Source organism: Cuculus canorus, chromosome 2 (assembly GCF_017976375.1).
Source record: "Cuculus canorus isolate bCucCan1 chromosome 2, bCucCan1.pri, whole genome shotgun sequence".
NCBI classification, from domain to species: Eukaryota; Metazoa; Chordata; class Aves; order Cuculiformes; family Cuculidae; genus Cuculus; species Cuculus canorus.
In genome coordinates this window covers 56,446,666-56,463,723 of record NC_071402.1, presented here as the reverse complement: position 1 = coordinate 56,463,723, position 17,058 = coordinate 56,446,666, and the positions used below count along the sequence as shown (strand labels likewise).

The 17,058-nt window shown below is 41.7% G+C and overlaps 1 protein-coding gene across 2 annotated transcripts; it reads right to left on the bottom strand.

Annotated features, from left to right (window-relative positions):
• Nucleotides 1-1,107: 1,107 nt before the first annotated feature.
• Nucleotides 1,108-15,793, bottom strand: SEH1L (SEH1 like nucleoporin). 2 transcript variants are annotated; one of them, XM_009567998.2, is made up of 9 exons: nucleotides 15,584-15,793; nucleotides 12,891-12,941; nucleotides 10,632-10,778; nucleotides 9,145-9,356; nucleotides 7,841-7,939; nucleotides 6,648-6,788; nucleotides 6,190-6,347; nucleotides 5,381-5,531; nucleotides 1,108-1,841 (listed from the first exon to the last, which is right to left on the bottom strand). In XM_009567998.2, the coding sequence occupies exons 1-9, from the start codon at nucleotides 15,692-15,694 to the stop codon at nucleotides 1,652-1,654; spliced, it is 1,260 nt and encodes a 419-aa protein (XP_009566293.1). In that variant the 5' UTR covers nucleotides 15,695-15,793; the 3' UTR covers nucleotides 1,108-1,651. The 2 variants fall into 2 exon arrangements, with proteins under 2 accessions (XP_009566293.1, XP_053915151.1); XM_054059176.1 differs by lacking the exon at nucleotides 1,108-1,841 and adding an exon at nucleotides 1,912-3,467 and having other exon boundaries at nucleotides 15,584-15,789.
• Between the last annotated feature and the right edge of the window lie 1,265 nt (nucleotides 15,794-17,058).

Below are 17,058 nucleotides of genomic sequence, written 5' to 3'. Positions count from 1 at the left end.
GGTTTCTGCTGCACAGAGCCCACCCTTATCCTTCCTCCCCTTAAGATCTGCTAACAAGCTCAGCAATTACATCCTGTGCAGTAATGCTACTCCCTAGCAATACCATGTAGTCATTGTCCAGTTTTATCCCCCCAGGCCTCACATCAGCCTTAGCTTGAGTTAATGACATTGTGCTGACACATCAAAAAAGGGGGCCTTTCAGTCGCTACTAGTTCTTAAAAACATCCTGAGTTAATTATCCAATCACTGGAAAAGAATAATAGAATCGCTAGGCTGGAAAAGACCTTTTGAGGTCAAGTCCATCTGTACCATTCCACTATTAAACCATATCCCCAAGCACCTCATCTACCTGTATTTTGAACACCTCCAGGGATGGTGACTCCACCTTCTCCCTGGGCAGTGTCTGCCAGTGCCCAATATCCAAAACAGTGTGGTCGTGTGGCCCAGGGAAGTGATTCTACCCCCGTACTCAGCATTGGTGAGACCACACCTTGAATCCTGTGTTCAGTTTTGGGCCCCTCACCACATGAAAGACATTGCAGTCCTGAAGCGTGTCCAGAGAAGAGCAACAAAGCTGGTGAAGGGGCTGCAGAACAAGTCTCATGAGGAGCAGCTGAGGGAACTGGGGTTCTTCAGCCTGGATGAGGCTGAGGGGAGACCTTATTGCTCTCTACAACTACCTGAAAGAAGGTTGCAGAGAGGTGGGTGTTGGTCTCTTCTCCCAAGTGATGGGCGATAGAACAAGAGGGAATGGCCTTAAGCTGCACCAGGGGAAGTTCAGATTGGATATCAGGAAAAATTTTTTCACCAAAAGGGTTCTCAAGCACTGGCAGAGGCTGCCCAGGGAAGTGGCCAAGTCACCATCCCTGGAGATCTTTAAAAGGCAGGTAGGTGAGGCGCTTGGGGCCATGATTGAGTAGTAGACAGGTACGTCTGGAATTGCCAATCTCTAATGATTCTATGAACTCTAGGAGTCTCTGCAGACCTTCGCAACTTCACATTAACAAAAGCTACGAGAATGGACCCATGAGTCTAAAATGCTCCTTGATCGGGAACCTGTTAAGCAAAGTGCTCATTATGAGAGAAAGCATACTAACACAGACAGTTTAGAATAAGTTTATTAGTCAACCACAATTAGAAAATTTAAATATTTATACAGCAAGATGGAAAATTCTTTAGTAACCAAACACCCCAAACTGTTTTGCTGCAGTATTCACAGGAATGGTTTTCTTTTACGAGTTCATCTAAAATCATCCTTTAGTGACTCAACAGCTTCTGAAAGGCATGTTTGAGAATACATTTCACAGTTGTTAGTGCAATATACAAAACCAAAAAAAATTCAAAACCACACTAAACTGATTCCAAAAATAAAAGGAAAAAAAGAAAAGAAAAAAGGACAGGCATATCGCAGTCACCCATAAGCTATTTACGGAGTAGCTAATACTGTTTGTGTTGCCATAGTTCGAAGGGCACAGATTAAAATGTTCCTTTGATACAAAAACATAAATGACACATTACAAATGTAGTTGGTTTTGCAAATCATGCATCCAGTTCCCAAACTTTTTCTGTGAAAGGGAATACAAAGGCAGCTGGAAATGGAAGCATTCACAAACACCAGAATAAGGCCCTTCCAGTTTATCTAAGTAACATGTTAAACCCCTTCATTCTCAGGTAAAAGATTAAGAGGCCGAGATACACATCGTCTGCGAGGGTGAGGATACTGGAGGTTGGCAGTGTCAGCATCGCAAGAGTGCTCTATCAGAGGAGGAGGAGGAAGGAGCTGGGCATGACTGGACCATCTTGATCCAGCCCGTGGGGAATCCAGAGGGGGAAAGAAATACCTGAAACAATTAAGAAAGGAACAAAACACCAAAACAAAAAACCAAAACCAAAACAAAACAAAACAAAAAAACAAAACAAGAACAAGAGAAAGGTAGTAAATACAAGGAGAACCAAAGGGGAGAAAAGACATGCTGGAAAAAAAAAAAAGCTTTAGTATATCCATGCCAAAACCAATAGAACATAATAGCAAAAATTAAGGCTTGTAATTCAAAACAAGACAAATCTGGAAACTGTTCTTTAAAGGAAGATCATACAGTCTTTTCCACTGAAATTCATAGAAAAGAACACCATCATAATAACCCTAGTATACATTTTTTACAAAAGAACAGATTGCTTTGGAAATCAAAAGGATGTTGGAGCACAGCTATTAACAGGCTTTCATTCTCCAAGAATTCTTGCAATTTGTTAACAGAGCTTTTAGGAACGCTTCATTTGTGATACAAAATATACATTAAATATTTCCAAGCACATTTTCTGCATAAGCATCTAATTCAGATTAACTTCACAGCACTTCTAGATGTAAAAAAATTGTTTTTACAGTACTTAAATTTAATAATATACATTTACAGAGAATAACTCCTTTAAATGAAATACAATCTTTGTAGGTATTTACAAATTTCTGCAAAATCCTTGTAAATTTAAGATTCCTGGTGAATGCAAGACTCGGAATTCTGCCATTCCATGTTATTTTTCTACTGTTCTTACTAGAACTTACCCGTAATACTTGTGCATTTTAGTATATTAGATACCTACAGGTGTTTTCGGTCATGTTTACAGTTCAGTGGACTTACATAAAGGAACAGCGATTAATGAAATCATGAGACAGCTCACAACAAGCTTCATTTTGCTTTCAATCTTCATATGGCTCAAGTGCCTGTGTTTTTTAGGCTACTATGCTTCAAGAATTTTAGTTACTCCATAGGAATGTACAAGCACATATCAGAAAAAGTACTTCTTTTAGGATGAAGAAAGTATGACGGTACTTACAAAACATTTATTTGAAGTCATACTAAGGTATAAATGAAGCAATAAGAAACTTCTAAAAGCTACCCATCTGTACAATTATCAAAACACACTTTTCTTATTCCTTTAAAACTAACAGTTTCATATATTACAAAGCAATTACAAACACGTGATGTTTAGGAATTTTAATCAAATGCTGAACACTATGAAATGCAAAACAAATTAGTTATCAAAACACTTCAAATGAAAATTTTAACGGTCACTTCCCTCCTCCCATCCCAATCAAGGACCAAAATTCTCATTTTTACTCATGTATTTTAATTTGACAAGCTTTAAAAAATAGATGTTTGGATGGAGGTTTTGGGGTTAGGGTTGTTGTTTGTGGTTTTGCCTTTTTTTCCAAACAAGAAGCCTCTCCAAGTATTTTTCTATCAGGAGTTCCAACAGTATCAAACTGTGCGGGGTAGTACAAAAAACGTACACAACGTGTTTTAAAAAGGCTTTTTGAATAGCATTTAGTAGTTAGCAGGCTGCTGGTGTCTTGGGAGAGATCAAACGGCGTTGGGGAGGGGAAAAAGGAGTTCGTTTTCCATTCCTGTGTGCATGCAACAAGCAGCAAAACACCAAAGTTACTCCAGTTAGCTTGGTATCAGCTCTGCTTTCTGTTAAAAAGGACATAATACAAATGGAGAATGGAAATTGTATCATAAATCTAGACATACAATTATATTAACATAACAACATAGCCCTGCTAATTTATTTCCCTATCTACATCATCTGTCCTGAAACTCTTTTGATTACAAATCCAGTTTGCTGATCATGCTTTAACAAAGGTTTCCAGATCTGCCTAAGCTTTAGCTGTTTTAAAGTGTTTAAAATGTATAGACACCAAAACGTACCATCTACAGTTACAGACAAAACAAATTCTGTGTAGCATATCAATTTAGTCAAATGTCAGTGCATAAACCTGTACTATGTGTTAATACACTAAACCAAAAGTTAGCAACTGTGCTTATGCAATTCAAGCCAATGCAATTATGAAAGAAAACATGTAGTTAAGTGCATCTTTTTTATAGTCAGGCTCAATCATAAGAAAAGACGCTGTGTATTTTGAAATTCCACAGCCATGGACTTAATTCTGTAACAAAAGTTAATTCCAAATTGGAGCCAAGAACGATTTATTAAAAAACAAAACAAAACCCTCACTTTCAAAATACAGGGCAATGGAGGGGGTCTACGATAACACCAGGAGTTTCAGTTTCACCACGGCTTACTACCAGCTTCACGGAGAGGAGAACAACCAATGGGGCAGGGAGACTAATCTTGCTGGCAGCAGCCGAGTGTTAGATAAGGAGATTGTGAAACCACTCCCTATGCTGAAGAGTTATAAAAGCGTCTGTACCTCCCTAAAGGAGCCAAAGCAGATAGAGCTTTGGATATCACATTTCCAAGACAGGACTATATTTCAGCATTGTTTTTGCTACACTCCAAGTAGCAACTGCAACCAGGTGACCAATATCATTTTGGCCTCCTTTCTTGCTGAAGAGTTGGCCCATCACTCTCCCATTTTATCTTGTGAGGAAATTGAAAGCCCTTCTGTGTTCCATAGGGATCTGAAAGCCAGAACTGCCCTTTGGGACTGACTGCTGAGGAGGAGTGAAGGCTATTACCCAAAAGCAAACTGGCAGAGTACTGTACAGATGAGCATTTTAAACTGAAAAAGCACCAGATTAGTAGCTGCGTGTAGATGGAAGTAGAGGCTATCCCAAGGCATTTGAAAAGAAATACAGGCAGCCAAACTTGGAAGCTGCTGCTATGGAATCTGGCCACATCTAGTCCTTACATATGAGACACCCTGAAAAGCTAATTGCACGCAGTCCGCCATACAAATGCAGGGCTCAGTGCATTTCTGGATTTTGGTGTGCACAAATTAAAATGGCTTTCAGAAGAGGCAGTTAATTTCAAGTACTAAACAGCAATTATTACAGAATAAAAGCATAACAGATAAAGCATGTTAATCTGCAGTAAGAATGCCATATGAGGAAGACTAAAAAACCCCAAACTTTCATTCAATTAACGTTAGTCCTGAAAAACGGAAGTAAACTAACACCAGCACAGGACTGCTGAAACCATACATTACAAAGTATGTTTTCCTCCTTCCTTTCTGCTACATTATCCCAGAGAAAACCAATTCGTTGCTGTATTTTTACTTCACTTTTAAACATGCATCTAAACCAAAAGGGCAGTCACACAGCAGTATGACAGAGTTTCTCCTCGTTTGTTCTATTTCAGAGAAGTTACTTTTAATAATGTGAAAGGACTAAAAGTGAAAATCATTGTTTACATTGCATAGAATGATTGAGTCTCGCTTATGGTTTTGTTCACTTTCCTTTTAAGACTGGCATGAACAGACACCACCACAGAGCAAAACCAGAAGAGGTTGTACAAGTGTTGATGCAAGAAATGAAATAGCACTTAAAAAAAAAGTAAAACCAATATGAAGGCTGAGTACAATTAAGAAGATTCAGAGAAGAGAATATTTACTGAAATTCAGTCTCTCTATTAATTAACCTACCTGCTGGCAGATGATCCATTTAGTGAATTCTGTAGACTTGTATTGGCAGAACCTAGAGAGGCATTAAAAATCCCCTGCTGAGAACTACCATTCACTGGACTCCCGTTACCTTTCAGTATACCCGTACACTTCCAGTTGTCCATGTAATTAGCTGCAAATATAGAGAGATAAACACATTAGTTTCTCTTCTGAAGCTCAGCTTTTGATACAGCTATGATATTTCAGCTGCTAGGCAGCTGGTGTGAGTTAGAATTGAACTTCAATACCAATATATACATTCCAAACAGATGAGGATCTGGCCCTTCAGCCGTCTGGCATTCTTTGCCTACCCACAACTTAAAACTCAGTTTTGTTCAGCAGCAAGAATGAGTTTCTTTTATTTAAATACTGAGAAACAAATATGAATGGATGAGGAACCTGCCACTGTAGGGGTTTTGTTGCCTTTGGAAACTTTAACAGAAATAAGCCAGTTTGCCTGAGGGTTGTGACAGAACGTAGATTTTCTGGTTTTGGCAGCAAGAACAGACAGGAATGCAGCACCTGTGCTAACTTAAAAAACGGCAACTTTACACAGTTCTGGTCTGGTGAAATGATTTGAGGGTATGTAACAACTATTCACAGCAGCCTAAATCATGCAAATGTTCCCGCACAGTAAGTAATTTCCTTTTTCTGAAATGTAAATAGAAATATAAAAATCTATCATTCAAAAACCTAAAATCAACTTTTACTCGAAAACTACTTTTTGAGTAAAACTTCTCAAGAATATTCAGGATACTACAAAAGCTTGTGTTTCAGGTGGGTGACCTTACCCTTCCAGAGCCTAACGCAGCCGTCGTCCCCAGAGGAAGCAAGCACTGTGCCTGTAATATTCCAGCTCACTCGCCACACCTGGGAGTTGTGATTATCAAACTGTGCCACAATATGAATTTCAAATTTTGTTAATCCTCCAGATGAAGTCAATTCTTTCCTGTTTAAGAGAAAAGCAACAGTTCTGCACACAACTCTTCAAAGGTCTGGACTTGAACGTGATGACAAAAAGAGAGGACTACATCTTTCAAGGAGTTTATGTAATATTGTTAATAAGTAGTATTAAGAGGTGTTCAGACAAACAGAAACTTGCTCACAATCTCATCATTTTAAAAATCAGGCTGCTAAAAAAACCAATCCCACATACACTAAGTTACTACATGTGCTTTGCAGACACCCCTACAATAAGACTATACAGTATGCACCGTATCACACCAAAGTTTCTTCCTTTTAAGCTCACCTTAGAGGTTTTAGCGTGAAAATTCGTACATCTTTGGTTGCTACAGCTAAAATGTGGAAGGATCTTCCCAGATTTGGAGCAAATGCAATGTCATGTACGGGATCTGTGACTGTCATCAGAGCTTCTGCTTTTGCGTATTTCCTGTACAGCGTAAGAAATTAACCTTTAGTGCCATCAAAATTGTCAGTGAGGCAAATTACGTAAACCAGGCATAGTGGAACAGTCAAAAAGGGGTAGGATGCATGGCAAGACTTGCAAAAATAAAAATATTTCTTAATGTAAGTTTAATTATAAGTCATGATTACAAGCTGGTTCCTTCAGAAAGGGACAGATACAGTAACCACTAACAATAGTATGCTAAATCATACAACAAAGCAAGGATTCCAGTACAAACAAGATTTCTGCCTATAGATGGAAGAGGAAAATAAAAAAATTCTTCCATTCACAAATCTAAAGTGAATTTGTTTCTCAGTAACTTACTAAATTTTCTGTGCTTCTAAGCAGGCCACTATATGCCTCCTCCGCTGTGTGACAAAACGTATTCCGTTTTCTTATTTACCACCAGGTAAAGCTACAACAACTTTTCTTTATTGTTAATGCACAGAGAACACCATCTGAGGCCAGGCATAAACCCACCAAACACCTTGGATCCTTTCCTACACCAATTGGCCTGAATGAAACACAAGTCCACTGTCATTATTTAATTGGAAGTGGTTGGGCATACACTTCCTGACTTTTTCTGGTTCTGAATTCTTAACTGTACAAACTGAACATTCACAGATCATTGGTAATTCACAGGGCTTTGTCATTATAAACGTGCCTTTAAAAGTACTTCAAGGTCGCCTCGAGCAGTACCCAGTGCAACACAATTCAAACTTCTACTCTGTCCCATTAATGCCTTGTGGAAAACTAAGCATGTGAATCAGTAGAAGCAGAAACAATTCTCCCTTTAAAATTTGGGTTCGAACACTGGCATTTCTGCACCAAGATGGAAGAAAATTATCACTATCACATCTGTTAACACCAGTCACCGTTCTGAGGTCGCCCTCCTTTCCCATCCAACACCCCAGAGGCAGAATTAAGGTGTTATTTACTACTTCACTCCACATCTAATGACAGGAATAATATAGAAGCTCATACATTACAAACTACTTTAAGACCTCACAAATGTTATAAATTGTCATTTAGCATACCTGGTATTTTCGTTATATTCATAAATTTGAACCTTTGCCAATATATTTGGACTGTTGTCATCGCTTCCTACCGCTATCATTGGAGCATGTGCTCGAGAGCTAAAAGGTGAAAACAAATACCGTTATGCTTACATATGATTTCATGGAAAGTACACCAACCCATTTTCTACATTTCAGACATATTATCTGTAACAAAACCAAAACAATTACCAAAAAAAATCACAATGGGACGAAATAATCACAAGGAAGCATGACTAAGTGCTTTCGCAGTTTCCAGTATAATCTCCATTATTTTGTTTTGAATGCCTGCGTTATACATCTGCCAAGGAGAAATCACTAAGGAATATTATTTGGCAATTCAAGGTGGTGCTCTCAGAGAGTCAAGTTGATTTTATGTATGCATCTGCAGTCAAGTATTTGCCATACACTTCATGGCAGAATCTGCATTCATTGCAATACTTTTAATGACTGATTTAGTAGGATTTTATTCAGGTTTTGGAAGTCAGATTACAAAAACCAAATGTAGCCAAAGTTCCAGTTTTTAAGTCAACTTTTAACCTCAACCCATGCGTTAAAGGGAAAGCCTGTAGTCTGGAGCTTCAGCATAGATTACTACTACTGACTAGAAGAATAACTGGATCACCAGGACACAGAGCACTACTTTTGTAGGGAAAGCTGTGAAGTGCTTCTGAACAAACAGAATCCCAAGCAGTTCAGCCCTGAACGGTTTTTCCCTTCCAATTATTGCTGGGGCAGGATGTGACATGAGATGCAAAGAACCTCCGCTTGTATGTATTCTTCTGGGTGAGGAATACAACTAAAAGAACAAGTCTTAGGCTTTGTATTTGTGCTAGCAAGATTTCTGTGGTTTGTAGTATTCTGTTACACTGGCAAGGGCATGTGTTCTTGTTAGAGCCATCAAAATTATTACTATCGCAACATTTCTCATAAGGAAGGAAGAAAGAGACAGGAACTGTCCCTTCATAAACACTTTCTCTTATGAAAATCCCAGTTATGTTCTGTGGGATAAATAACACCCCACAGCTTTTTAGCTTGTTGCTTGTTAAAAATAATTAAACTGGGAATGTTTCCTCACAAAGTACAGAAGGACTTTTTGTAACACTCCTCTGGCTCTGCCAAATTTGATTTAAAAAAAAAAAAACCAAACAAAATGTTATAAGCTTTCTTTCAGATCTGAGTAATGTGCACTCAAGTCTTCTCCACGCACGTTTTAGGTAGGACTAACTTCTTGGATCTTCTGCTTAAACAGTTATAAAGCAACACCTACAGTTTTAATAACATACCTTGAAGGATTCCAAGAAATACAACTGCAGCTTAGCTTACATGAAATTTCATGCTGCAGGGACCATTGACTGAGATTCATCACATCTGGAGCTTCATAAATCCTTACAACTCCATCTGCCGAACATGTTGCTAACATAAGACCCATATGCTTGGGAGCAAACTTCACATCTGTAACTGATGTCCTACTGTCCACTAGAGTGGTCCTCTTCACCTGCAAAGAAAAGCAGAAATTCTTGAAAGAAATGGTATAAATTTCCATCAAAAATTTATTCCCTAAGGAAGGTTACTGAAAAATCTAACAGCATGATTCCATAGAATCACTCACCTCTCTCACCAAGAACTAAAAAACCCAAACAACTTCATACACCAATGAACTGGAGAAACAACAGATCATTGCAGGGATGCAATTTCAAGCACCAAGAGATATACTCACAGTGGTATCAACCTTCTGATAACAAAAAGAATATTAGCCATAGGCAGTTTGAAACTGTTCTCTTAATTCAAATTGGTGACAATATTAACTGTGATGCCTAGCAACGCCACTTCCTAATGTCATGCTGTCCAAGTTTACCATGAAGCATTTTCCAACCTAAGTATTTCTCATAAGGGAATGGGTGATATTTGACAGGACGATTACCTATGGTGAAAGTCACAAACCTTTGTTTTTCAAGTTGTCTCCTTTCTACCAAAAGTATGAGTTTGAGCTAGAAACTACACATCGCAACTGCCTCCTGCACACAGAAGTCACTTTTCATACCCCACTGGGTGCCAAAGGTCTTGACGCTTCACAATTACTTCAGATTATTTTAATATCAGAAAACTTCAGTATAAAGTAGAAAACTGCAGATATTTTAGCAATCTAAAGCAAAATAAAACACTAAAGGCAGGAATAACATACTGAGGTATACAAGATTACACATGAAGAATAGCTGCAAAATAATCTGTTTAGGCATAAAATTCCCTTGATGAAATACTGCCCAGAATATCCCCTTTCAAGCAAACTATTCTTGCTCCCAAATCTTGATCTATTGTTTAAAAGATGAAAAAGAACAGCATGAAACAGAAGAAAAACACCACAACTTTAATTCTACTGTAGATGGGTATTCAGGTCTGCAAATTGTTTGCAAGGGAACACCTTATTAAGAAAACCAATAAGAGTGACACTAATGGCCTGAATGTTGCCATTTAGCTATTTTTCCCAAATGCTCTATATTGGAATGTTTCCACACATTAGAAAACACAAGTGGAATCAGGAAAACTACATGTTAACATAATAAGACAGGGAGCTTTCTCTGTTTCGGGAATAGAATTGTCCAGTAACTCTGTATTTAGAACAATTTTCATGCTTAGTCTTCTGTTTACTTCTGGAATTTAAACAGTTTAAAGGTCCAGCCCATTATGATAAGCAAACAAATCAATAAGGCACAGAAAAATCTGTTTATATTGGAACATATAGGAACGGTGATTGATATGTTAAAAGTCTCACCCAGTGACTCTGGCCTCGGAGTTTATCATTTGACTCTCCCACTATTTCTTCCCATACAGCTGCTGTTCTATCAAAAGAGCAGGATGCCAGGACCTGTCCGAATTCAGGATGGGCCCATGTCACACGCCACACAGATCCACTATGTGTCTGCAAGACAACACCAAAACAGACTATGGAGAAACAGACTTACTGCATTAGTTCCAACCAATCATACATTTTCGTGACCTGCGGAAGCAGAAGTAAATTCTAGGAAGCAGTAATACTAGTCCTTTGAAGCCTATTCTGTCTTGGGTGGACTACAGGGAGGAAGAGAGATCGTGCAGGGAAAAAATCTGGAGGGCTAAGGCCCAACTAGAAATCAAATTGGCTAAATCTGTGAAAGATAATAAAAAAATCTTTCTACGAATACATTAACAAGAAAAGGAGGACTAGGGAGAATATTCAGTCCCTATTGGATGCAGAAGGAACAACAGTGACAAGAAATGAGGACAAGGCTAAAGTACTTAATGCCTTCTTTGCCCCAGTCTTTAATAGTAAGGGAAGTTGTTCCCCCTCTGTACAAACCCAGGAGTTAGAGGAACAGAACGAGGCTCCCATGATCGAAGAGGAGGTGGTTAGAGGCTTGCCCAGCTAGACACCCCAAGTCTATGGGGCCAGATGGGACCCACCCAAGAGTATTGAAGGAGCTGGCGGATGTCCTTTCCAAACCCCTTTCCATCATCTTCCAGCAGTCCTAGCTGACTGGGGCAGTTCCACTGGATTGGAGGGTGGCTAATGTGCCCATCTACAAGAAGGGTTGCAGGGAGGATCCAGGGAACTACAGGCCTGTCAGTCTGGCCTCAGTGCCAGGGAAAGTCATGGAACAGGTGATCTTGAGTGCTATCATGAAGCACATGCAAGAGAACCGGGTGATCAGGCCCAGTCAACACGGGTTCACGAAAGGCAGATCTTGCCAAACTAACCTGATCGCCTTCTATGACAAAGTGACTCGACTACTGGATGAGGGAAAGGCTGTGGATGTAGTCTTCTTGGACTTCAGTAAAGTCTTTGACACAGTTTCTCACAGCATTCTGCTTCAGAAACTGTCTGCCTCTGGCCTGGACAGGCGCACACTCTCCTGGGTTGAAAACTGGTTGGATGGCCAGGCCCAGAGAGTGGTGGTCAATGGAGTTAACTCCAGTTGGAGGCCAGTTACAAGTAGGGTTCCTCAGGGCTCGGTACTGGGTCCAGCCCTGTTCAATGTCTTTATCAATGACCTGGATGAAGGCATTGAGTGCACCCTTAGCAAGTTTGCAGATGACACTAAGCTGGGTGGAAGTGTGGATCTGCTGGAGGGTAGAGAGGCTCTGCAAAGGGATCTGAACATGATTCTATGATTCTATGTTCTTTTGCATTTGTTTATTCCCATAAGTGCTATAAAGTTTTGTTGCTATTAGTTAATGCTAAAGAGGTAGTGATTACAAGTGTATTTCAAGGCATTATTTATTACTCCTTTAAACTGTAAGTTCCGAGCTAAGATTTTGCTTTGGCACAAAAAGCACAGATTTCAAATTTTCAGGCATTACCATGCTCACATCTAACTTGCCTGTACTTCTCCAAAAATTATGCAGAGTATCACTTGTCTTCTCCCTTTTTCCGTGAAATTCCTCTTTCATACCTAGTCAACCTTAAGCTTCCTTTTTTAGAGAAGGGGAATTCCAAAGCTTCATTTGTGTTTCCATTTACAGGGATTATTGTATTGTGGTCCTATTAAATACAAGTTCAAGGATAAGGTGAATGCACCAATTATCCCGACAAAGCAGAGTCTCTGTATGACACAGTTTGCAGAAAGGTTTTGGAAAAAAAAAAACAGAGGTCAGATATTGTAACATTTAATAGCCAGACCTCTTCCTTTTTCTTTTTTTCTCCCCTTTGTTTTTAAAGTCTTACAATATGCCAAATGGAAATATTCAAAGAAAAACAAAGGTACTGTTTTCCAACTCCCTTAGCACCAGTTACCGCTAGGTTTAATGATAAGAAAGTCTGCCAACATAACTATAAATACTGATAATATAAGACTGCACGCTAGGCTCTGCTTTATGTGAGAGACAGTAGGGATGTTTAACAAAAGCAGAGAAAAAGTGTTTTATCATAAGAAATACAGAATCTATAACAAACCAGAAGTATTTCTGCTCTACAAGCCAGCAAAAACTAAGTATGTTTCCTCAAAAGCAAAGGAGAAATTATGGTTATAATTGTATAATTTTTATAAATACAAACCTTCCAGCTGGCAGTGCAATGCCAATCCCCATTTTCACTTTTGTCCCAGACCTATAAAGAAATCAAAACACCATCATATCATTTGTATATAAAGCTCACTGAACAGTATTACAAAACACAGCCATTAAAGAATACATATATACATCACTAAACATTTTCATCTGGAAAACTCTACCCGGCTCAGTACACACCTACACTTCACTCAACCTTGAAAATATCCCTACTACAGGTAGGAAGAAGAGGGATGCACCTGGGAAACTTACTATTGTATGATGACTATCCTTTTTAAATAAGAAATTATTCATAGAAGACAATTCATGACAATTCTCAACACTTCATTCACTCAGTTCCTTGAGTACACCGCTTACTTTCACGCTCAAGCCCCCGGGGTCCTCACCACAGCACGTGCTCAGATCTGGTCACAAAATCCTGATGTAGCTCCTGGCAATCATCTCAAAGAGAGAGCAGGACAGCAAAAAGTGGGGAAAACAGATCTTGTTTCTGTTGCTAATGTTTCTGCCTTGATATACAACTACAAACAAGTCACCTCATCGTCCTTTCTCTCAATGCTCCATACAACTTTATGACTTCTTTTCTGAAAAATTGTGAAGGAAGACACAAATGTAAACAAATGAAAGGCACTTCTAGAAGCCTGGCACCCACTTCTGTCTGTCACTCATTCACTGTGTCACTTTTGCTGCTCTGCATCTTCAGAACAACCTTGGTTGTTACCATCACAGCCCAACTTCATAACTTCTCCCCAATTCTGCAGGGCCCACCTAGCAAGAATGAGACCTATGCCAGATACAGGACTTGTGAAACAGCAGTGGTGTAAAACTGGTTAGAGCAAAACTTAACACAGTGCCATAAAGGATACTGCTACAATGAGGAAAAAAAAAACCATTACGCTGCTGAAGAACACAGTTTTTGAGTTCTACCTCCTGGCTTCTTTTTCAAGAACACTCTGTTTAGGCTGCAAGTTTTACACAGTTACTCCAGACCAAAGGCAGACATTGTGTACGTTTTTGTGGGTAGGTTTTTTTGGTGGCATTTTTTTCTTTGCTTTTTAATGTGTGGTCAGGGAAAGGGGCTGCTCAGTTGTTTTTAATTTTAAGCCTGATCTACATTTGACATAGCTTTGTATGGAAAAGTGATTCAACTATTTACCATTTACTAGAAGGGAGAAGATTTAGATTAGACATTAGGAAGAAATTGTTTACGATGAAGGTGGTAAGGCACTGGCACAGGTTGCTGAGGGAAGCCGCAGATGCCCCATCCCTGGAGGTGTTGGAAGGCCAAGATAGATGAGGCTTTTGATATCGAAAATGCTGGCAAATAAACTCTCTAAGACTCATTTTGGAGTTTTTTTTGCAGGCCTGGGCAACGTGAGGGAGCCATCTCCATCAATCCAGTGCAGCCAGACAAGAGCTGCGGACAGGATGCATTTCCCACTTACATGCATGTATATACGTCTTCACAGAGATCTTATGCACATTCCATTACTTTCCTAGGACTGAGTCTAACGTTATCATGAACTTCACAACAGTCAACCTGTCGCCAATCGGGAGCTTTGGAGCCAACTCTGCCTGACCTTGCACTGGAGATGGGGAAAGGCTGCAGTCAGAGGGGATCACAGCAGACACATCTGCTCAGCACGGATCAGACTGGACACGGGACGTTATGATCTCCAAAGAATGAACAGCGTCTGTGAAAACACTGCTTGACAGAAAACATGCTCTAAGAGGAACATTCTAACTTTCCTTAGCTTATATAAAAATATTCTACTTTTTTAAGAATAGTAACTAATTCTCTTCATTCACTCTGACCAACCTGGTCTGCCGGGAGGTGTCCCTGCCCATGGCAGGGGGGTTGGAACTGGATGATCTTTAAGACCCCTTCCAGCCCAAGCCATTCTGTCACTCTACCTGGTCTAAGAGATGTGACTGCTCTCTGCAAATCACATTTCTTCAACCTAACCACGCAATTCCTGAATTTTTGTCCCATCTTCTCACTAGACAAAAAATAAAGAATCATAGAACGGTTTGGGTTAGAAGAGACCTTAAAGAACATCCAGTTCCAACCTCCCTGCCATGGGCAAGGACACCTCCACCAGATCAGGTTGCTCAATGCCCCATCCAACCAGGCCTTGAACACCTTCAGGGATGGGGCAGTCACGCCTTCCCTAAGCAACCTGTTTCAGTGCCTCATCACTCTCATAATGAAGTTCTTCCTTATGTCTAGTCTAAATCTGCCCCTCTCCATTATACCCATTGCTTCTAGTCCTACCACTACAAGCCTTTGTGAATAGTCCCTCCCCAGATTTCTTGTAGCCCCTTCAAGTACTGGAAGGTCACTATATGGTCTCCTCGGAGCCTTCTCTTCTCCAGGCTGAACAACATCAACTCTCTCAGCCTGTGCTGATATAGGAGGTGCTCCAGCCCTCTGATCATCCTTGTGGCCCTCCTCTGGACCCGTTCCAACAGTTCCATATCCTTCTTACGCTGAGGATTCCAGAACTGGACACCACACTCCAGGTGGGAGCTCAGTGGTTAACTCTGCATTGCGGGAACGGGACCTCAGGCCGGGAGGGGCACGAACCCCTCCGTCCCCCATTCGGGGCCCGCCGTGACGGAGCCCCCATTCCCGCCGCCCCGTAGGCCTGTTTTTCCCGCCCCGCTTCCCCTCCCGCTCACTTTGACGCTCTGGTCGCTGGAGCAGGTGGCCATGCGCCGCCCATGGAAGTCGAAAGAGACATCGTGGATGAGGTCACGGTGATCGGCCGCGATGCTCCGCGCCACGAACATGGCGCAGCGGAGCGATCGCCCCACACTCCCGCCTGGGGCCCGTCCGCGCGCGCCTCTGCTCACGCGGCCCGGGGGGGCGGGGCGGAGCCACGGCGCGTGCGCGGGGACCGCCCCGACGGGGGGCGGGAGGGGAGCGGCGGCGCGTGCTCGGGGGCGCCCCGCCCCCCCGCCGGGAGCGCGAGGGAAGGGGGAGGCTAAGGGGGGAGGAAAACACAGGTGCAGGTACAGACACAGGAAGAGAGACGAGCACGGAGGTTCACAGACACACGTATATATAAGCACACATATAACAGACACAGAGACAGATACAGACTCACAGACACGCACAGACAGTCACACATATATAGGCGCACATATAAACACAAAAGCAGAGACACAGGCAGGCACACAGGCAGGCACATACATAGACACACACATAGACACACATAAACACACAGACACATACAGAGGTAGACACGTATAAACGCAGGCAGAGAGACAGACTCACAGACACAGACGCACAGAGATAAAGACAGACACACGTATGTAGGCACACGTATAAACACACAGGCACAGACACATAGAGACAGACTCACAGAGACACACAGAGAGACAGACTCACAAAGACACGCAAACACACAGGGACAGAGACACACTCAGAGACTCACAGGGACACACACAGAGACGGACAGACGGACAGAGACACATAGATACATAGACTTACAGAGACAGACACACACACACCCAGTGTCACTGTGCCTTTGCCCAGGCCCAGGCAGGCTGCTCCACACACAGGTGCGCTGAGGGCTGGAGGTGCGGGCTCGCTGGTTGAGACCAGGCATGGCTGGGTGATACCGAAAATGCTGACAAATAAACTTTCTAAGACTGGTTTTGGAGTTTTATAAAGCAAACATGCTTTATCAGGGCTGGGCAACACGAGGGAGCGATCCCAGGAGCTGGGACAGGATGCGTTTCCCACTTAGACACGCGCATAAATGTTCCCAGCGATCTTGTGCATATTCTGTTACTTTCCAAGGACTCGTTTTAACGGTATCGTGAATTTCACAACAGTCTAATCTGTCGCCAATTTGGAGCTTTGGCTCCAGCTCTGCCTGCCCTTGCCCTGGAGATGGAGAAAGGCTGCAGACAGTGGGGATGAGAGCAGACACATCTGCTGAGGGCGGATCACACTGTACAGGGGACACTCATCTCCGGGCGAGCTGGAGCCGCGAGGTCGGGTTCCCACTCCTCGCAGGCGGCTGCCCTGTTCCAGAGGGTGGCGGCAGCGTCCCGGGCGGCGAGCATTCCCCGAGGCTGCATTCCCTGCCCTCCGGTGCCGAGCGCCAGCCCTTTGCAGGCACTGAGCTCCCCCGGGTGAGCCCCGT